Below are 22,957 nucleotides of genomic sequence, written 5' to 3'. Positions count from 1 at the left end.
AATGAAAACATCACCTAATAAATCTTCAAAACCATAAAAAAAACCCAAACATCAATTGATAAGACCTAAACTTTGTAAAGTCTGCTGCAATCTGCTTTCATATATTTTACTCATATAATCCTGACCATGCTGATACCATTAAAATCACCTCCATTTTTAGATGAGCAACTTAATATGAGAAACTACATTTTCATCACTCATTTTATGACTGTCATAAAAATACATATAAGGGAACGCATATGGTTAGCAGAGGAACTAGACCCGATTATTCCTTTCATTTTAAAGATCTGGTCCAACTTAGATCTCATATTTTTTTGTCATTTTCTTTGTCCCATTTTTCTTCCATGTGATGTGTTTTGTGTAATGTGTGTATGTATGTGCGTATTTTAACCTAATAAAGAGAATCATGGGCAGATGAGAAACAAGAGCCAAGATAGGAAAAGCCCAGTAGCTCTAAGTGGGGGACATAGTCACCCTTTAAGAATCTGATAAAAGCTATGAACGAACTCTCTCTGGACCCTTGAACAATGTGGGGTTTAGGGGTGCTGATTCTCTGCACAGTTGAAAATCCATGTGTAATTTATAATTGGTCCTCTGTATACACATCTGAAGACTCAGCCAATATGGATGGTGTAGTACTGTAATATTTATTATTGAAAAAAATCCATGTATAAATGAACCCCTGTGCAGTTCAAACCTGTGTTGTTCAAGGGTCAACTAACTGTACATAGAAAAGTCCTATATTCAGCTTAAGGTATTTGCTTTCTGTTTTTTAATCATTTTTGTTTGTTTTCCAAAAAATGAAGAGTACTATAATGATCTGCCAAGAGGAAGAATAACTTATTTTTCCACTCTAGTGATCTATAAGACAGCATCTGGCTTTTCCACCGCAGCATGAGGATTATTAAAACGGATCTTAAACCTGACCATATATATTTTTATTACCTTTATGAGAAGACTCTGACTTTGAGAAATGACGTGTGGAATTATGCTGGTTTGTAAAATGAGTGTAATCCAAATCCTCAGCCTCTGTCATGGTAGGTGGTAGTGGTCTGAAAATAAGTTAGAATTTAAAGAGATACTCTAAGGAGTAATGACAACAATTCCACCTCTCACTGGATCACTTGGCAAAGACATTTTCAGTAGAAATACAAAGCCAGAATATTTTAGAATCCTCATGTTAGTTCCTGGCCAGTCACATGACTTTGGATAAATTATTTAATCTTACTGTTCCTTTGTTCTGATGCACATAATTCAATAAAACAAATATTTTCTGAACACCTAATATGTGTGAGGCATTGTGCTAAGGGCTAGAGAAACAAAGATTAATGTTATCACTGCCATTAATGAGAAGTATACTTTGTTTTGGTAGGTATTACGAAGAAAAAGAGAAAGAAAGGAAAGGATAGAAGGGAAGAAAGTAATTAAGGGAGAGAGGGAGGCAGGTTAGGAGGGAGGACAGAGAGGGAACGCTGGCCAACACAGAAAATTTAGAGCAAAGTTCCTTAAACCACTAGGTGGCAGAGTAGAACTTAGAGAAGGAAAGGGCGGTAATATCAATACATGTGCAACTTTTCATGTCAAAACAAGATAAACTGTAAAAAAAAATTGGGAAATTTTTAATACTCCAAACTTTGTATTATTTTTCTTATATAACATAGATTTTTGCAGACATTTGGCACTGATAAAGATAGAACAAAATCTCTCCCCTTTTTTGGTTGTTGTTTCCTAAAGGTGTGCTCAACATTTGCATTAAAGCATGGAACCAGATGAGGTTAAGACCTGCCAAATATACAGCCATGTTGTAGGATGCTTCGTGTAATTATATATGCAATATGGAAAGCACAAATATTTTGAAGTTTGGAAAGTTATGGTCGGTTTGGGTATAATGGGTTCTGTCATATAACAATGAGGACAAGTGTTCAGATTTCTCACCCTGACCCAAGCAGTAGGTATCTCCATGGGTAGTCAGTGTCTGAAAGAGGTCAGCATGGGATGTAAATTTGTGTATATATTGAGGGCTATGCTATGGGCTCTACAGAGACAATCTCAGCTTTCAGGATGAGTTTGCATGGTAGCTATCATCTACATATTTTAGAGTTAGATTAGGTTAGAGCAGGTAAGTGATCTAAGTTCACACAGTTGGTTAGTGGTAGAGCCAGGGCTCAAACTCAACTGGACTTCAAAACCAGTGCTCTTAACTACTATACTATGCTCTGCTACATAGGTGTGTATTTTTATCATTAGCATTATCTGCATTCAAGATTATACAAACACACACACACATACACACAAGCACACATACTCCTTATACCTTCAAATGGTACACGGCATATATTTTTATACTTTCATACATTTTTATACGCATGATAAATATGAGCATAACAAATAAAGTGTCATTTTTGTTTTTCTTTTTGGACCATTTGTTTACAAATATTAGAAATCAAATAAGTGTTTTCCTTTCATTATTCATGGATATTTATAACATTCGCCTTTAAAAAGTAACATAAGACTTGGTAGGAACAGTTGAGACAAAGCAATCTGACTCCAGGATTAAGAAAGTTAACTAAAGAAGTAACAGGCTCAAGAAAACAGGATTGGTAATCAGGGTGGCAGGCTCTATTTTTTACTCTTTTTAATACCCTCATTAGGTGACTGGAAACTGGAGAAACACAAGCCAACTGGTACTGTCAAAAAAACTCTATGTTTATTGCCTTACCATCAACTCGTCATCAAGGAAAGGGATGCTAAAGAGTGAAACAAAGTATAGGACACCAACGAATTCTCTAGGTTCCCCCTATAAGGATAAACAAATCAATCTAGAATGCCCTCAGTTCTCTTGATGTGCTGTTTTGTTCAATATTTGGTTACACGGAGAACAAATCTTGGCTTACTGCTTCCAGGGGTCCTACCAAATTATTTGTTGCACTAGAGACAGTTACTTCAGTTAAGGGTATTCATATCCAAAGTTGGAAAAATCCTGTTAACTAATAGTTTGTTTTACAGTTTTTGATGTATTAGGATTACTTGTTTTCAACTGCTCTTATGAAATGATTTGTATCTTTAAGCTAGTGATAAAGCCAAATATGCTTCAGAATTCACTCAAAATTCATTTCTTCAAGAAGCCCGCCTAGACACCTAGACTAGTTTACGTGTCTCCGTATGTTCTGCTAACAACCTGTATTTTTCATCCTTAGCATTTAACACAATCATAATAGTTATTTGTATAATTATCTGTTTAGATTATAAATTTCATAAGAGCAGGAAACAACTTTTTTTGACTGTTGCTTACTTTAGTTCTGGACAATTTACTAGGGTGCTCAATACATACTTGATAAATGAGTAAAGGGAGACAAATATATTTCATATTCATAAGAATACTGTAGGAACTAAATGAGATTTATAAAATCCTTAAGTTTTTCTAAGGGAAAAATGCAAAACTAAATTACCAAGTAGTATTATTAATATACAATCCTATAGTTAAAACAATTTGGAACTTGGGTTGAAACATTTTCCAATTACAAAGAATTGGAATTAACTCAGATTGCCAACTGGTTCTCTATGTTTTTAGACTAGAAATCTTATAATAGACAATGAAAATGACTTTTAACCATGACTGTTACACTGAAGTAAACATCTTGAACTAGTAAGCTCCATGTTTCTCAATCCTTGAAACCATCTCTTTCTGTACAAATGGATAACTCAACTTCCACCATGATTAAATGTGAAAGAGGAAACCACAGACTCTAACCAGAAAGCATACATTCTGATATTAATTGTGTAAGATACCTATAATAAGATAATAGGCTTTAAGTTTTAATTATGAAAATATAGGTTTCATAAAATTCTTATTCATTTTTGTTTTGCCATATATATAGTCTTTCTGCAAAAGCTATTTAAAGACAAACATTCCTCTTAATTCAAAAAAGACTTCAGTTCTACTAGTCATAGGCCACTTCTCACTCATTTACAATAGCCATCTTTAGCACAGGATCATTTGATTATTCATAATCAAATACATCAAATATTTTAAAGAGTACCTATTACATTCCAGAAGCTTGTTTTCAACTTTAATAAATCCTTTAAATAGACATTCCAGACTGTTCTATCATATGCTGTCAAAGTTATTGGTGTTCTAAAAAGCCCAAGGACTTCGAAGACTGCGAAATTACTAACTCTAAAGATGATTTTAATTCCCTTCATTAAAAAAAGCATAATAGGCCACACCTATTTACCTACTGAGAACAGTTTAGTTACTTCTTATTTTACTTGGCTGTTGCAGGGATGTAAATAAAGCTGAAGTATGTAGTTCTAAAATTTGCTTTAAAAGGCATTTGGTATGTGCATAACTAAAAGCTGGAAGAGGAAGCAATTTTATACAATTAGACAAACTACACTACTGTTGCCCTAAAAGCTTTACAACCTGATATAATTTTCTGAAATGTATTTATCTTCTGAAAGCCCATGGATTTAAAAGTAGAGTATGGCATTTTAAGGACACTATATTCTCTCTAAGGAAACAAGTCTAGTAGTTTAAGCGTGAGCAATGAGTGGCAACAACAGTGTATATTTTTCAGTGTGATAAAACTTTTGTTTTAATAATTAATGAATATACTATTAATAATCAGGACCAAAATACAAAGTTTCAATAATTTAGAGTTTTCAAAATATTAGATTTAGTGTTACTTTTGTCTTTTTCTATTTAATGTTCTCTCTTCCTCTTCCAGTCAATTTCCCTTTGAAAAGCAACAGAAAGAAATAAAGAAAAAATAAAGGTTGCTTCCCCAGAGACTTAAATGTTGAGAATCTGCAGTGGAAAAACAGCAGACGCTCCATAACCATGACCCAAGACTGCTTGAGAGAAGTCAGAAAGTATACATAGCATAGCAACAGCTGTTTGATCTAGTGGGATTTAGAAAAATCTGCAATGACTCAATGAGTATTTGCCTAGGCCGTTGAGACTCACACAGAAATGAATTAAGGTGTATGTAAATGTCATGCACACACTAATGTGACCATGAAACTCAGAAAAAATTTAAAACCTGAGATTTTACTTAGGAAAATGGTTAATCTCATCCCTTCCTAGCTGAGGGCAGTCAATTCAGGGACTCCAGAGACAAGAACTTGGTCCTAACCAAAAGTACATCTTTCTTTCTATACCCCAGCTTCTGTAAAATTCTCCGTCTTCCTGATTTGACTTGTTCAACCCAATTTAAAACTGAAAACAAAGCTTGAAAATAACTCTGCAAGACTTAATACCACCTTACAACGGCAGATTTCTGGATCTCCTTTCCAAGGAACAAACACTCTTTTCAGGCAGCCAACATCTCCTTACTCACCCCAAGATCAAGTTCCTCACTCCCCTTTTCAGGTGTCATCTTACCGTGCTGGCCTGTCATTCTTAGAATGGTGAGGTTCATCACTCTCTTTTGACTTTGAGTGTGCTGATTTAGCTGTCTTGGGCTATGGGGGAAAAAAAGAAAAAAAAACACACACACATACAGAAAACAGCAAACAAACAGAGAAAGATTAGATTTATTAATTATCTAAATGATGTGAAACTCTCCTTTAGTAATTTCAGGTTACTTACATACAGTTGAGCAACTTAAAATATTTTTAAATACAGACACTCAGAGACAAAAAAATATATAATCATGAAAGTGTGCTGCAGGTTTTCAGTACAGCCAGATGAGTGGGCTAAACACACACAAACACGATCCCCCATAGAGATGCGCTTGGCCACCCATTATTAACAAAACAGCTGCACAGCAGCTGATGAGAACTGTAACTGATCAGGACCCTATCACGCCTTCCAGGGACAGACCCCCTCCCCCATATTCTCTGCCTTAGCTCCTCTTTGAAGTACCTAGGTAATAGTATCTGGTGCACCTTTCCTGAGTGGTTTTACAGATGTGAAAACACCCTACAAATGGAAGATGTTAACTACTTGATGACCATGAGCACACAGCCCCCAAGCCTTCTAAAAATGCTTTCCTGAAACCCACTGGGGAGTTCGGGCTTCTTGAGTACTAGCAGTCCCAGACTACTAGTATGGAGCCTTACAGTAAACGCTGCACTTTCCTTCCCCACAACCTGTCAGTAGAGTGGCTTTACTGCACATGGGTGAGCGGACTCAAGTTTGGTTCAGTAGCAGAACTGGTGGACTTCCAGAGTCTGTGGAATCTAGTTTCATGCTCTTAAGCTTATTTCTGAACATCTGACTTAGGGATGCTAATTTTCAAGCTCAGAAACTAAGGCATATTCATGCCAACTTTTCCAGGAGAGAAACAATTCCAGCACCAGTTACAGAATCTAGAAATGACAGAAGTCCTAATATTGCTAGAAATGTGGTCTACCCCCTCTTCCTTTCCTGCTTTGCAATCTTTAAAAATACCTACTCCCATTTCTCTAGGAGGTGGGTCCAAAAGGATCTTGCTGTGATTTATGTCATAGAGTGTTCTGCCTATGTTTTCCTCTAAGAGTTTGATAGTTTCTGGCCTTACATTTAGGTCTTTAATCCATTTTGAGCTTATTTTTGTGTATGGTGTTAGGGAATGATCTAATCTCATACTTTTACATGTCCCTGTCCAGTTTTCCCAGCACCACTTATTGAAGAGGCTGCCCTTTCTCCACTGTACATTCCTGCCTCCTTTATCAAAGATAAGTTGACCATACGTGTGTGGGTTTATCTCTGGGCTTTCTATCCTGTTCCATTGATCTATCTTTCTGTTTTTGTGCCAGTACCACACTGTCTTGATTACTGTAGCTTTGTAGTATAGTCTGAAGTCAGGGAGCCTGATTCCTCCAGCTCCGTTTTTCGTTCTCAAGATTGCTTTGGCTATTCGGGGTCTTTTGTTTTTCCAAACAAATTTTGAAATTTTTTGTTCTAGTTCTGTGAAAAATGCCAATGGTAGTTTGATAGGGATTGCATTGAATCTGTAGATTGCTTTCGGTAGTAGAGTCATTTTGACAATATTGATTCTTCCAATCCAGGAGCATGGTATATCTCTCCATCTATTTGTATCATCCTTAATTTCTTTCATCAGTGTCTTATAATTTTCTGCATACAGGTCTTTTGTCTCCTTGGGTAGGTTTATTCCTAGATATTTTATTCTTTTTGTTGCAATGGTAAATGGGAGTGTTTTGGACCCACCTCCTAGAGAAATGGAAATAAAAACAAAGATAAACAAATGTGACCTAATGAAACTTCAAAGCTTTTGCACAGCAAAGGAAACCATAAACAAGACCAAAAGACAACCCTCAGAATGGGAGAAAATATTTGCAAATGAAGCAACTGACAAAGGATTAATCTCCAAAATTTATAAGCAGCTCATGCAGCTCAGTAGCAAAAAAAACAAACAAGCCAATCCAAAAATGGGCAGAAGACTTGAATAGGCATTTCTCCAAAGAAGATATACAGATGGCCAACAAACACATGAAAGAATGCTCAACATCATTAATCATTAGAGAAATACAAATCAAACCTACAATGAGATATCATCTCACACCAGTCAGAATGGCCATCATCAAGAAATCTAGAAACAATAAATGCTGGAGAGGGTGTGGAGAAAAGGGAACACTCTTGCACTGCTTGTGGGAATGTGAATTGGTACAGCCACTATGGAGAACAGTATGGAGGTTCCTTAAAAAACTACAAATAGAACTACCATATGACCCAGCAATCCCACTACTGGGCATATACCCTGAGAAAACCATAATTCAAAAAGAGACATGTACCAAAATGTTCATTGCAGCTCTATTCACAATAGCCCGGAGCTGGAAACAACCTAAGTGTCCATCGTCGGATGAATGGATAAAGAAGATGTGGCACATATATACAATGGAATATTACTGAGCCATAAAAAGAAATGAAACTGAGCTATTTATAATGAGGTGGATAGACCTAGAGTCTGTCATACAGAGTGAAGTAAGTCAGAAAGAGAAAGACAAGTACCGTATGCTAACACATATATATGGAATTTAAAAAAAAATGTCATGAAGAACCTAGGGGTAAAACGGGAATAAAGACACAGACCTACTTGAGAATGGACTTGAGGATATGGGGAGGGGGAAGGGTAAGCTGTGACAAAGCAAAAGAGAGGCATGGACATATATACACTACCAAACGTAAGGTAGATAGATAGTGAGAAGCAGCCGCAGAGCACAGGGAGATCAGCTCGGTGCTTTGTGACTGCCTGGAGGGGTGGGATGGGGAGGGTGGGAGGGAGGGAGATGCATAAGGGAAGGGATGTGGGAACAGATGTATATGTATGACTGATTCACTTTGTTATAAAGCAGAAACTAATAAAAAAAAAAAAACCTACTCCCTCACAGTTAACAAAGAACCTGAGTAACTCCTGGTCAACTACTTACGGTTTAATTTACATAACAGAAGCATTTGGGAACCCTTCTACCAAAATGAAATATGTCTGTTAGGAAAAATCCTGAATTACTAAGAGAGTACAGGAGGGAGATAAATTAAATAATTAACATGCAAATAATATTTTCATCTGCTTTCAGACTCACAACTAGGTAACTGAGCAACAGGCAATAGTAGAGCGGTACTGTTATCATGCTTTCTCTGTCTTTGTTTTCCTCAAAACATGCTGAGACTGTGACAGGATCAGAGACACAAGGGAAGATTTTGTTTGAGACAGGGAGGGAAGCGGGGAGGGGAAGAACAGCTCTAAACATCAACCATATCATGGACACACACCCTGGCTCCATTCTTTCGGCATAGTAGAAACTCCCTCCCTAAAAGCCTTTACTATATGAATTCTCACCCCTACTCCTTTGTTGTTTTTCCATTTTGCATTTTTCAGCCAGCTTGACCTTGTATTTGTTAGCTGTCTATAGTTTGTCTTCCTCTCTACATTACACATTATTCTGGGGAAAATCTGTCTTTGTCTTTTCCTGTAAGTCCAGAGTGGTCCTTTGCACACAGTAGCTACTGAGTAAGATCTGTTCAACTAAACTTGAAATCACCATATACAACAATTAGATTACAGGAGAATGAACAGCAGTTGCTGACTATTTTGTCTACTCTTTCTGATTAACGAGGGGATGCCTACAGTTCAAGCTCATGCTAGAGGGTTTCATACGCGATGATTGCTGGTGATAAGAATGGCCGTCAGTCTGCCATGGGTCAAGTGGTGTCAGAGGAAACAGAGACACCTGCACATGATCAAGGCGGAAGGGCAGTATGCGCAAACAGGGAAAGTTGAGAGAAGAAGAGAAGGGCACTGTGGAAATTTAAGAGCAAGTGAAAACACTACATTCTCCTGTAAGGCAAGCATAGGAAAACTAAGATTGCTCATGGCCAGAGGCACCTACGTGCATCTCAATTGGTCTTAAAATGAAGGAAATGAATTTTCCAACCTTAGCAGTAACTTTTTACATAGTTACTTTGAAGAATTCAATATGATTTTTCATGGTGAATCAACTTTTACAAATCTGATTCACATATGCAATACAGATAATTTGTATACCCTAAATATATTTGTGAGCTTACCCTAAAAGAGGACTCCCCATTTCAGTTCTAATTGTATTTCTAATTAAAAACAAACAGACAAACCCTACCTTCCACTCGGGGTCATGCTTTCTTTTGTCCAAAGATGATTTCTCCCGTTCCCTGGCTTTCTTATAAGCTTTCTTTTCTTCAGCCATTAGAAGTCTAGCGATTTCCTAAACAAAATCCAGTCAATATCATTGATTGCAAAGTTGCAGGTAGAAAATTGGGATAAATTGGGATAAAAACTGGGATATTTCCAAAGAATATCAGCTAAACAAATTAACTAACACGAACTCACCTCATCCTGAGCTACCTGAGCTGCTCTCATGTCCACCTGGGTAGCCTATGGTATAGAAAATACAAAAAAGTATAATTTAATTGGAATCTGTGTTGTCCATTAAAAAAAAAATCTTACATAAAAATAAATTGGTATTTGAAACTAGTGGTGATTAACACCCCTGAAGATGATAATCAGTTGGTATACTTTTGTTAGCCAGAGCAGGGTCTATTTTTATCAAATTCTACAGTGGATTCTTAGAGAATTATCAGAACTCAATAAAGGCGAGACAGGGATATGGAATTCTGTTGCTAATGCTTACTCAGTGAGTACAACTGGACACATTATTCCTATTGTCTTGATTTTTCCACCCATAAAAAAAGTATCAGTTTCTTGACAGAGAGAGGACTATAATGCCTATTATATAATGTCAAGATTGATTCAATTCACAAAAAACCCATTGATTTACCTAAAATTCCGTATTAAAGTTTGCTCACCAAAATTTCTTCTTCTTGCAGTTTTCTGGCAATTTCAGCATCATACCATTCCTGATTCCTGTTGGTCACTCGTGATGGAGTAGAGACCGCTTCCTTCATCACTCTGGGCTTCATTCCTAGAAAAAACTCAGTGCAGTAAGGCTACTGAGTGTGTTTTCTGAAAAGTTGCAAAATTTATGATAAAGAAATTTTTCTTCAGTATCTAATAGTGACAGTACTGCCTCCACTCTAAAATTCAATGTAGGGTGTGCTAGAAATAATTGTTTCCCCTAGGCATGCAAGAGGTGATACAGGTAGTCCACACATGTAAAACAAAGTTACCCACCCAAACCTGCTTGGTAAAAACTGCCCTCTCACATAGTTTCTCCAGCAGTAGAAAATCATACAAGGAACTATAAGTGAGGCTTTTGCACAACAGGAAGTGAAAAAAGATTAATTCCCTGAAATAAAAAGAATTTAGAGAAAAGCAAGCTATTTGGAGTTTTAAAGAGACTAAACTGTCAAGGCTGGAGGAGATGAGAGGCTTTCCATCTTTTTACCTTGGCCCTGCACACCTTACTTCAGAGGCAACAGAAACAGCGTCACCTGGGAGTTATGTGACAGTCCTTATTAACCAATCAGTGGCCCTGCCAAGTGGCTTCTGCTCTTATGGCCTCCAAACCCACTTGCTTTAGAGCTTTCCTATAGCTCTTATCAGCTTAATGTTGATAAATTATAGGGAAGATGTAACATAAGTGAAATGCCAGAGAGCACAATGACCTTAGAGTTCTATTGTTCTGAGGAGAAAGGAACACAGGGACTGGTAGGGAATTTTGGCTTTTTACTTTGAAATTTTATAAGCAGCATATATTCCTTTTATAACTTTCAATTAAGTGGTAAATGCTAATGGTTATTCTAAAATTGTGGGTATTTCCTTCTTTGTATCCTTTATAAATTACAATTATTCAAAAATGTGACTGCATTACATTCAAAAATAATAAAAAAATTTAATGCAGTGAATAAAATTAACCATCTGGAATAGTGACTTTCAGTAAATGGATTACTAAAGGGAGAAAGAAAATTTACTCCTAGTTGCCTATTTCTTTACATTAGAGGTTCTCAATCATGTCTATATATTAGAATCACTTGGAGTACTTTATATACACATGAAAATTTTTGATCCAAACCCCTGAGATTCTAATATAAGTAGCCTGGGTGAGATCTGGCCTTTGTTAGTTTATTTTAAAACTTACCAGTTGATTCTTAATTGCAATTACCATTAGAACTAATAGTTTGGTGTATTATGTCCATCACATTAACTGTACATGAAAATAATTTTTATCAAAATGCCTCAGCACATTATTCACTTTAAACAAAAGAGGAAAAAGGAAAGAAAAAAATACAACTAAATTCTGAGCAAATGAAGAGTTTAAATTATCTGATGAAGCCTCTTTTTGAACTTTAACCTAGCTTTGTGGTAAATCCAAAAGCCACAGACTCATCTGCCTTTCCCCAAATAAAGACTATTAAACCTGGCTTTCTTACCTTCAGGTCTATTAGCACATGATTACCCAGAATACAGAATCTACTTCAACTTCACATTATCTCTAGAGCTACTGAATCTTATGTTAAGCTGGACTGGTTTTAACACAGATTTCTGAGTGGTCTGGGACAGTCAGGAAACAGTGGTATACTCACTCCCAAGAGTAGATAAAACTCCTTGAGTTAGATTAGCTTAGTCATAACTAGAAGGGAAGGTTTCAGGGAAAAATAAGTAAAATTAGATAGGGAAGTTGGCATTGGGAAAAGTCAGTGGACAAGACAGGCTGCTATACCATATGCCCTTCTACAGAAATGGCACTTCCATGAGCAACCCAAAGCCTAGCTGAGGACGACAGGGGAGATCACACATATGCCCTGCTCTTTCAATTTTGCCATCTGGGGAAAGAAGTACAATGGAAATGTGCTCAGATTTCGAGAACTAAACTTTCTCCACTACTACGCCTCCTACTCTATGCCACAAAATTAACTGAGAAAATATTTTGTTTTAATACCAATCAAAGATTCTTGGAAGGCATTCAAATGAAATAGTCAAACAAAGAGTCTTATGTGGTTTGAAAGGTGTTAGTTAAGACTGTGACCCCTTGGCAGTTAAAAAGAGAATTACACATGAGAATTCCCTGGCGGTCCACTGGTTAGGACTCCGCACTTTCACTGCCAAGGGCTTGGGTTCAATCCCTGGTCAGGGAACTAAGATCCCTCAAGCCACGCAGCATGGCCAAGAATAAAAAAGAGAGAGAGAGAGAGAGAGAGAGAGAGAGAGAGAATGACATATAGATCAGTGGAACAAAACAGAGAGCCCCAAAATAAGCCCATGCATATATGTTCAATTAATTTATGGCAAAGAAAACAAGAATACACAATGGAGAAAGGACAGTCTCTTCAGTAAATAGTGCTGTGAAAACTGGACAGCCACATGCAAAAGAGTGAAATTTGACCACCAACCTATATCATACACAAAAATTAATTCAAAATGGTTTGAAGACTTGAATATAAGACCCAAAACAACAAAACTCCTGGAAGAAAATATAGGCAGTAAGCTTCTTGACACTGGTTTTGGAGATGATTTTTTGGATTTGACACCAAAAGCAAACTCAACAAAAACAAAAATAAGCAAGTGGGACTACAACAAACTAAAAAACTTCTTCACAGCAAAGAAACCATCAACAAAATAAAAAGGCAACCTACAGAATGGGAGAAAATATTCACTAATTACATATCTGATAAGGAGCTAACATCCAAAATATATAAAGAACTCATACAACTCAACAGCAAAAACACAATCTGATTAAAAAAATGTGCAGAGGATCTGAATAGACATTTTTCCAAAAAAGACATACAGATGGCCAACACATACAAAAAGGTGCTGAACATCACTAATCATCAGGGAAATGCAAATCAAAACCACAGTGAGGTAACACACCTCACACCGGTTAGAATAACTATTATCAAAAAGACAAGAAATAAAAAGTGTTGGCAAGGATGTGAAGAAAAGGAAACCCCTGTGCACTGTTGGTGGGAATGTAAATTGGTACAGCCACTATGAAAAACAGTACAAAAGTCCCTCAAAAATTTTAAAAAAGTTAGAACTACCATACAATCCAGTAATTTCACTTCTGGGAATTTATCTGAAGGAAATGAAAACAAAAACTCAAAAAGATATATGCACCCTGTGCTTACTGCATTATTTTTATTTACAATAGCCAAGACATGGAAACAACCTAAGTGTCCATTGATGGATTAATGGATAAAGAAAATGTTAGATACACACACACACACACACACACACACACACACACAGAGGAATATTATTCAGCCATAAAAAATAATTAAATCTTGCCATTTATGATAACAGGGATGGACCCTGAGGGCATCATGGTAGGTGAAATAAGTCAGAAAGAGAAAGGCAAATACTGTACGATTTCACTTATATGTGGAATCTAAAACAAAACAAAAATTCTTGAGCTCAGAGATACAAAGAATATATTTGTGGTTGCCAGAGTGGGGGTTGGTGGGGTGGGCAAAATGTGTGATGATAGTCATAAGATACAAACTTCCAGTTATAAAATAAATAAGTCATGGGGATGCAATCAATGTACAGCATGGAGACTATAAGTACTGCATTGCATATGTGAAAGTTGCTAAGAGAATAGATCCCCAAAGTTCTCATCACAAGAAAAAAAAAATGTGTAATTATGTATGGTGACGGATGTTAACTAGACTTATTGTGGTGATCATTTTGCAATATATACAAATATACACTTGAAAGTAATATAATATTATATGTCAACTATACCCCAATAAAAACAAACAGTTATATTTTGAGGTAATATCTCTCTAGGTCAAATATTTAGAGGGAAAAAGAAGAGTTTATTTGAACTCTTGATATATGTTTGGAACTTGCATGTCTCATAAGTAGAAAATTTCTACCGCCTGGAATACTAGATTTCTGGACCAACAGGACTGCCCATTAAATGCAGTATACTCTGTACCAAATGTGAAAAGAGCTTTTGCAAGTATGTAATGAGGAACTTCAGATAGTAAACTGTAAGGCTGTCATTACAGAAAACAGAGATGTTCTAAAATGTTATTAAACATAGTTAATTCAAAGAAATTACCAAGATGGCTGCCTTCTTTTTGGAAACCCAAACATAATTTGAAAACTAGCTTTCAAAAAACCAGGTGAACCATACTTTCAAGAGTTCCACGTTCACTTCTTAATCAAATTCTTGCTTATCTTTTTCCATTCATCATTCTCCAGTCTGAGGACACAAGAACCTCCCTCAATAAACACAAACAAAGCTTATCTTTCGAGAAATTCTGATAAAATAAAACTGTTAAAAGTACTGGTACTCAAGATAAACTTATCCCAAACTGTGGAATAAGGTAATCTGATGACACATGGACCCTGATACCATTCAAGAGTATTTTGTATTAAGCCATTCTGACACTTGGGGAATATCATAGTAGCATGGTGTTTAATGGCTCTGAGAGGTTGGAAGTTGACCAGCAGAAAATTAATAAGCTGTTGTAATTTGATAGCTCAATAGAGATGTTTATCCTCAAAGGTGGTATGGATTTACTGCCCTTTAGAAAATTAACCAATCTTATATTTAATTTAGCAATTTTATTCTGTGTTCCATTTTCAACTGATTATAAAACCATGTCCTGGGCTTCCCTGGTGGCACAGTGGTTGAGAGTCCGCCTGCCGATGCAGGGGACGCAGGTTCGTGCCCCAGTCCGGAAAGATCCCACGCGCCATGGAGCGGCTGGGCCCGTGAGCCATGGCTGCTGACTGAGCATCCGGAGCCTGTGCTCCGCAATGGGAGAGGCCACAACAGTGAGAGACCCGCATACCACAAAAAACAAAACAAAACAAAACAAACAAACAAAAAACAACATGTCCTGCAGATCAATGCTCTTAGAACTAGCTCTTTGTTGTCCTGCTAGCTTCTTTATTATTAAGTTAAATAAAACTTTGGCCTATGCTAACAACTTTAAGAACTGTGCTTTCACAACAGCCACCAATAATAGACACCTGTATCTAATAATTATACTTTAATGTATCTTCTGACCTATTCTGGGTAGGTGGGGGGGAAAGGCATCGCAAATTCAGATGCCTACAGGGCCCACGTAGGTAAAGTTTGCAAAGTAAGTTGAATATAAAATGACAGACGCTAGCAGCTATGTTGTAGCCATTTTAGTAGCTGCCTAGTCACACTGCTTTTAAACACTTATGCTATTAAAATAAAAGAAACAAAACATTTGCCTATAACTCCAGTACTAGGGCCTGTGAGTCAGTGTTTGTTTCATGTTAGTTCCACCCTTTCTAAGCTTGTTTAAGATACCCTGAAGTATACTGAAAGCCATAAAGATTTAACCAGCCCTCAGAGCACACTTAGAAGGTTGGAGTCACAGAATCAGAAATGTAGAGGTCGATGTAATCACCATTCCTCCCCAGTATCTTTTGGACTCCAACATGTCTTTCTAAAACTGGATCCAGTGTAACTTATTCATAAAGCCTACTCCAGGTAGATTTTATCACTTCCTCCTCTACTGCCCCACAGCTCTTTGTTAAAAGTATATCAAATTTGCAATTGTTTGTCTACATATCCATCTTTTTGGCTTGACTCATGAAACTTCTGAGGCTCAGATCCAAGCATCTATCCCCAAACATAAAGCCTGAGGCAAGAATATTTGTGGCAGACACTCATTTGGCTTTCTGAACTGAATTTTCATTTTTTTTTTTTATCACCAAGTCCTTTAAAATCTTAAAGGACTAACATGATAGGAAGAGATAACATGAAAGGAGGAACCAAAAGGATCAACCTGAACCTGCAATCTAGAAACCACTTTCCAGACCAGAAGTAGAGGTTGGCTAGGCAACAGTAATGGAAGTAAGTAAGAACAGTCATCTCCTTGGTACTTTTTTCCCGATAATCCTCTCATCTCTGTAAAACTTCCATAAGAGCAAAACAGAACTAGGGAGATGAGTATGGTCTAATTAAAACACCAGACAGTGCAGTACTATGACTTGCAGTGGTACAGCCACACAGAAAACATCACAGCGGCAGTTTCCAGACAAGAATAGAGAGAACCATTACTATGTCAGTGACGGACTTCAGAGTTAGGCATCATGGATGCCAGAAATTTGAAGCTTAAGACTAATGTTCACCTCGTTCTTATATAAGTACCAAGAACTTACCTCATATTGGCACTTCAGAACACCAACTGTAGAGTGAGAGTTGAAGATGGTTAAAGCACAGGAAGGAACTCAAGGCAATAGTTTTCAAACTTTAAGTACATAAGAATCACCTCCTGGTCTAAAACAAACCCGAATTGCCATGTTGCACTCCAGAGATGATAACATATGTAAGACCCAGAAATCTGAACTTTTAGGAAATAGCCCAGCTGATTCTGATGAAAACAAACTTGGGGCTCACTATTTGAAAAACGCTATCTTAAGAGATTGCCTATCCCATCTCTCACTTTACAGCTAGGAAAGATGAGGTCAAGAAAATCCAGTACTTCCAGCCCCGCAGGTCTTCTATTTAGGCAAATACTATGAAGGTGGTGTTACTAAACCTTCTGGGTTCACTGAATCAAAACCAGAAACTCAAGAGCATTGCTTTGGTATCAGAATCTCTGATATATGGTCTTGGCAAATTAAAAATTTGGGATGGGTACCCATATTTGGGACGGGTATCTGGGATGGGTACCTCCACTGCAATCTGGAGCTGGAAGAATGTTCTAAGGAATGAGTGTATTCTCTTAGAAGGCAGAGATTTGAGATTAAGTGAATACCTTTTTGTAATATTTGGCTCCAGGATTTATTTCCAAGCCAGGAGCACAAACCAGAGAGAAAGGACAGGTTGTTTATGATGCTTATTAAATACATTTGTTTGTATGTATATACATGATACCAGAACTTCCAACGAGGCTGCCCTTTATTACCTGCATCATGGCGTTGGTGCCGCGCCTCACTCTCTGAGAAGGGAGGAGCCCTGGGCCTGTGCCTCCTGTCTCTCTGCTCACCTTGCCCATGGTCGCTTCTATATACAGCTTCCTTGCAGTGAAGCCCCGTTTCCTGTGAGGCCTTGGGAGAAAGTTGGTCTTGGTGTCTGGACTGTTTTTCCCAATTTCGAGTTCGATGGCTATGGTTAGCCTCCCAGTCTTCCGATTCAGTGCTCAGAAACACCTCACCACTGATCTTGGGGAGAGGAGGTCTTCGGAGCCTCTCATGACCAGATCGTTTCCTTTCAGGCTGCTCAGTGTTAATTTGGGGATCGTCCCTCACTTTACCCAAGCTAGAGGATGAAAGAGGTTTCTCTGATGAACAATGCTCTTCCAGTTCTTCCAAGTGCTCCTGTGGATGTTTCGATTTCTCCTTTCTCTGCTTCACAGTCTTTTCCTCACTTTGGAGTCTATAAGGCTTTGAGACTCCAGAACCCAACTCCCTTGCCCTCTGTGACCGTGGCTGGTCTGAGCGGAGGTGGAGGAATGTGAAAAATAGAAATGCAAGTTAACTTAATGAGTATGAACTCACTACAGGACAGAGGCAGGGACCAAGTTCAACATATTTTAAAATGAAGAAGATTACTTTTTCAATTTAACAAACTGAAACGAAGGGATGGGCATTTGCTGGAATGGTCCATGCATACATGAAGGATTCTGGGTACATAGCCAGAAAGGTAAAAAACTAAAATGAAAGTAAGTGAAAAAAAGTAAATCTGAAAGAAGAGCTTGATCATGATTAGTGAAGAGTTAACACATACTTTAATATTTGCCAATAACAAAAATTCTAGTCATTAAATGTTTAATTCTATTTATAAAACCAATTTGGAACTAGTATATGGGGGAAAAGTGAGAGTTGAGGGTGTCTTATAAAACAGAAAAAGAACTAAGCTTTGTGATTCCAGTCAGAGACTTTCAAATATTCTTACTGGAAATAACAATAAATCTATGTCAGAATATTGCTAATTTCTACTTAGTCCACTAGAGTGATGAGCCACAGATTTTCATATTCCTCTGTCCTTTCCCCATAGGTGGCCAAAGCCAACAATCCCAGCCATGTTACAGTTCAGTGTGGAAGAAGAGGGAGTAAAGGAGAATTTTAAGTGAGTAAATGACCATATTATCTTTGGATAACTCTGTTCCTAATCTTACTTGAAATTCTTCAGAGGAAAAAAATTAAAAAGAGATGCCATAACAGAATACATAAAAAGGAGTCACTTCCTAAATACATTTCAAAAAACTTTATGATATTGTTTTCTGGGTATAAAAATACAATGTGTGCTAAATATACAAGTCCCTAAGTTTAACACAAACTGCAGAAACAGCACACAGATGGGTGCTTTTCTGTCAGGTCTCATTTAAGAACAAGCAGACTGTGAAAACAAAGGAAGTAAATTAACAATGCACATTGCAAGAGCATATTTATTTTAACATTTTCTAAGACTTTTACTTTAATTGGGAAGTAACAAAAAGAAATCCTAATTCCATGGAAAATTGCTAAGATAGCCAAGATTCCCTATTGGAATTAGTCACTCGCTGAACTGCTTTTGAAACAGCTACCGTAATTGGGTGGGATGTAGAAAAAATAGATGACCATAAATTTCCTTAGTTATTATGGGTTTTGTTTGCTTGTTTTGGGTTTTTTGTTTTTGTTAAAGTGTGTTATTGTTATCTAATGAAGGAACAGAGGTGGGGAGACGTGTTAAATGTATCTCTTATGCCATAAACTTCCACTAAAAACTCCAAATTGTTTCCTCTTGAGCTTTCCAGAAGAAAAGAACATTTGCCTCAGAGATGACATTTAAATTAAAATCTGTCTTCTAAAAAGTCTGTAGAGGTATTTATCTTCATAATTTATAGGAAAACTTATTTTTTACATAAGCAGAAGTGAAACAGGACAATTACTCTCTGTAATAAAATAAAGTATCTACTCTTTTAACCAGACTGTTATTTTAGGAGTATCTTGACAGCTGAGAAAGAATCAATTCACGACTGCTGTGAATTAACATAATACTGACCAGCTACATAAATGATGACCACAACTAGGAGACGATGGTTTAGTGTTAATATCTATGTTCCCACAGAAAACTGCAGGAGTGAAGCCTGCCTTTAAGCCCAAAAAGAGACAAGAAAGGTTTTGTTTTCAACATGGATTTGTCAAGTTATGACTGTTTTGTTTTTTATTTTTACTTCTTTCTAACAAGTTAACAAATATAAGTAGTTTTACTTTAGGGAAGTGTGTTGCAAAAATTAGAACAGAGCTGTCACTATGTTTTCACAGAGTTGACAGGAAAAAATATTTATTGTGATCCCCTGTGATATCTTTAAACCTGGGAAAGAAAAAAAAAAAAAAAAAAAGACAGGGGTGGAGGAATCTGTTTGAATCCTTTAAAACCCAGTTCAGTTAAGGATTGAGACTTTTATGTTTCTTGAGACCAAGTTATTTGGCAAATATAATTAACTTCCTTATAGCCAATATATACATACATATATATATGTATATACGTATACATATATATATACACCCACACATGTTTGCATATATATATGCATATATATATATGCTTGCATATATATATGCAAACATTTGATTTGTGTGCTTCCATGTTTGTCTTTCAAAATAAAATGATTTTTGTTGAAATAGACAAAATACTATGTAGTACACACATTACATTAATATATGTATAAATAATAGTACTTTAGAGTTTATAAGTCTTCAGAAAAATTACATCGTTTACTCTTCTCAACATCTATGCGAAGGATTTATTTTTAGAATCTCCATTTTAGAGATGAGAAAAAGGCTTAGAGTGATTACAGTAGATAACTTCCTTAACATTACAATTTTTCTAAGGAATGGATGAAACGTGAATCAAGGTCTAATGACTCCAAAGACCATGACTTAAAGTCTCTAATATGCTTTCAATAGAGGTAAGTGGCTTTGAAAAAAAAAACATGGATTCATAAATGAATAAGTTATACCATTTCAATCGATATAAATCTGACAGATATTTTGGATAATTTCAGATTTGTAGAAAATCTATAAATGATTATTCTTAAAAGATTAATTTATTAAAGTTTAAGTAAAATGAAAGCTAAAACAACCACTTCTGTAATGATTTGCTGTGATTATTATAAGACAGACAAAAATCATATTGCACACAAAGAAGTACAATTAAAGAATATCCCTTATGTGTTGGGAAAGGACCACTGAAAAGAACATAAGTCTGCTTCGTAAATATGAGCTGGACTGCAATATGGTTTCTGTGGAACTCAACTTAGTCTAACTCAAAGGCATGAAGATCACGTGTTCAGCGATATATCGTCTCCCAACAACAACACAACTGAAGAGAAATTCCAACAGTACTTTACAGGCACATGCTCAGAAGTTCATCGTTTTCTCTTACCAATCCCCCCAACTCCAAAAAAGTAGCATATATGCCATTCTCCATAACTTTACAAAAGCAATTAAATAGAGATTTGTCAAAATTTTAGGTGTCTCTGAAAATCCACTGAATTCTTAACATAGTCTAGAGAGATGAAACAGTATGTCAGCACTCTGGTCAAAACCACCAGGCTTGAGTCCCAATTCAAGTTAGTATAAGGTTTTAATAGAGAAATGCTAAAATTAGTACTTTAGTGTACTTAATTTACTTACTACCCTAATGTTTTACGCCAGACCACATTTCTAAGATTTTAATTAAAGCTGACGAGTAACTCTTTACCTTCTGACCTCTAGTAGAGAAAAATACGGCAATAATTTTTTCTTTTTAAATGATGTATCGCATTTGATTAGAAAAACCAGCATAAGGAAAATGGCTATCAACAAAGAGCTGAGCATTTTACATATGGAAGAACAACACACCAAGCAATAAGTAGAGAATCAACCTGCTTACTGACTGTGTTATAGAGTTGAGCTCTACTGATTAGGATAGATTTAGAACAATGTGACTGCAAGACTCAAACTATAATAATCCTATCACTTACATATATGTATCTTTCATTCTACTCATCAAAGACAATACTTACTTACCTTTTACAATGAAATTATAGAAAAGCAATTGACAATTAATTTTCAAGGGACTTGGGGATTACTGACCTTAAAATGTTTACTCTCTAGAAGCTGCTTTTAGATTTTATTTAGCTGGTATCCTAAGTATAGTCTCCAAGATGAACTACAATAAATACTGAAACTAAAAACTATAGGAAATGTCTTTCCTTTGACAGATCTTTAAAAAGGACTGAACAATATTTGTCAATACTCGTTTCCCAACACACTTTTAAGATAAAGAATCGCCACCACCACAAGTGCCAGCACCACACCATCATCACCACCACCACATTGCAAAAGCAAGCACTAGAGAAGGGATCTCTCTATCTCAGAAATTTTTCTATATGGTAATCAAATAGCAAAGAAAGCATCAAGAGCAAAAAATGAACAGAGAATCTTAAAATTCAATTTTGTCATCAGCAGGCTAACCCATTGGTCTAGGTTTAAAAGATAAGAAGCATGGAAAAAAGCTTTGGTATCCAGTAACTGATAAATGCTGTACCTCCTTTATTATTTGTGCCACTTTGCTGTTTCAAACAGTACTGCCCAGATTTCCTTGAGAAAGATCAAGCCCAGAGACTCATATGCCACTTTTCCACACCCCAGTTTATGTGCTTAGAATGTAATACAACATTCCAAGTAGCAACAGTGCAAAAGAATGCATGCCAAATTTTGTTAAACTATATTCAAGTTTTAACAGCCATAAAAATGGCTCTGGTCATCCAACTAAAGAACAGATGAATTTATTAGATAAGATAAAATTCCACCACAAATCTAAAGGGGCCCTAGGGTCACTTTACAGACAAATTTAAAGGGGTGTCTTGCAACTGAGTCTAAGGATAGAGTAGGTCATGATGCAAAAACTTACCTCCATCTTCATAATAGTAACTATCACCATAAGCATTGGCTCCAGGGGACTCTGGAAAGTGTTTTTTTCGCTTTTTCTCTTCCTGTAACTCTTTTTCTTGCAAGAGTCGAGCTATGTCCTGCAAATACAAAGAGAAGGGAAATAATCATTACCAGAGAATGAACAAACTCCATACAGTGACCCTATAGGTCAATGGTTTAACATTCCACTGCCAGGCTTTTGTGGCTCTGCCTCCAGCTAGGCTCTCTAGACTTTCTGATATTAAGCTCATTCTGTCCAAATGCCACAGAGGACTGCTCAATAGGAAGGGCACAAGATCCAGATGATAGGGAAAGGTTTTTTTAATTGAATTTAAATCTAACTGAACTTGAAGACATTCAAATGTAATGTTCCTAAAGGTGGTTATAGAACAGGATTTTTTAAATACATATTTATGGGCCCTTTTTCCAAGATGATGATTCACTAAGTTTAAATGAGGAAGAGTACCATAATCTATAACTTTTATAAACTGTATTTACAATATAATTTGAAAACTTTTTTAAAAGAATTTTTCAGTTGATTCTGATTTAGCTTTGCATTAGAGGACCACTGTCTTAACGATCAATAAAAAAGAGAAAACAGTCTTCCTCCTGTCTCCCCTCTGCTCTAACTCCAGGCAAGTTTTTAGCAGTTACTGAGTGATGAATAATAACATTCTGACTGC

At 36.5% G+C, this 22,957-nt stretch overlaps 1 protein-coding gene across 3 annotated transcripts in view; it reads right to left on the bottom strand.

Moving 5' to 3' along the window:
• CCDC50 (coiled-coil domain containing 50) overlaps positions 1–22,957 on the bottom strand; it is a 66,559-nt gene that overhangs the window by 7,216 nt on the left and 36,386 nt on the right. The window contains exons 5-11 of one of the 3 annotated variants that reach the window (XM_081235173.1): positions 22,255–22,372; positions 17,279–17,806; positions 10,286–10,401; positions 9,810–9,854; positions 9,580–9,684; positions 5,384–5,463; positions 946–1,052 (exon numbers count right to left, since the gene is read on the bottom strand). In XM_081235173.1, coding sequence (XP_081091299.1) covers positions 946–1,052; positions 5,384–5,463; positions 9,580–9,684; positions 9,810–9,854; positions 10,286–10,401; positions 17,279–17,806; positions 22,255–22,372 — 1,099 coding nt within the window. The remainder of the gene's footprint in view (positions 1–945; positions 1,053–5,383; positions 5,464–9,579; positions 9,685–9,809; positions 9,855–10,285; positions 10,402–17,278; positions 17,807–22,254; positions 22,373–22,957) is intronic. The other 2 variants (XM_081235174.1, XM_081235175.1) reach the window with 2 other exon arrangements.

The sequence above is a fragment of the Mesoplodon bidens genome (assembly GCF_964165515.1).
Source record: "Mesoplodon bidens genome assembly, chromosome: 5".
NCBI classification, from domain to species: domain Eukaryota; kingdom Metazoa; phylum Chordata; class Mammalia; order Artiodactyla; family Ziphiidae; genus Mesoplodon; species Mesoplodon bidens.
Note: the sequence above shows the minus strand (reverse complement) of the source record. Positions and strands in the feature narration are given on the sequence as shown.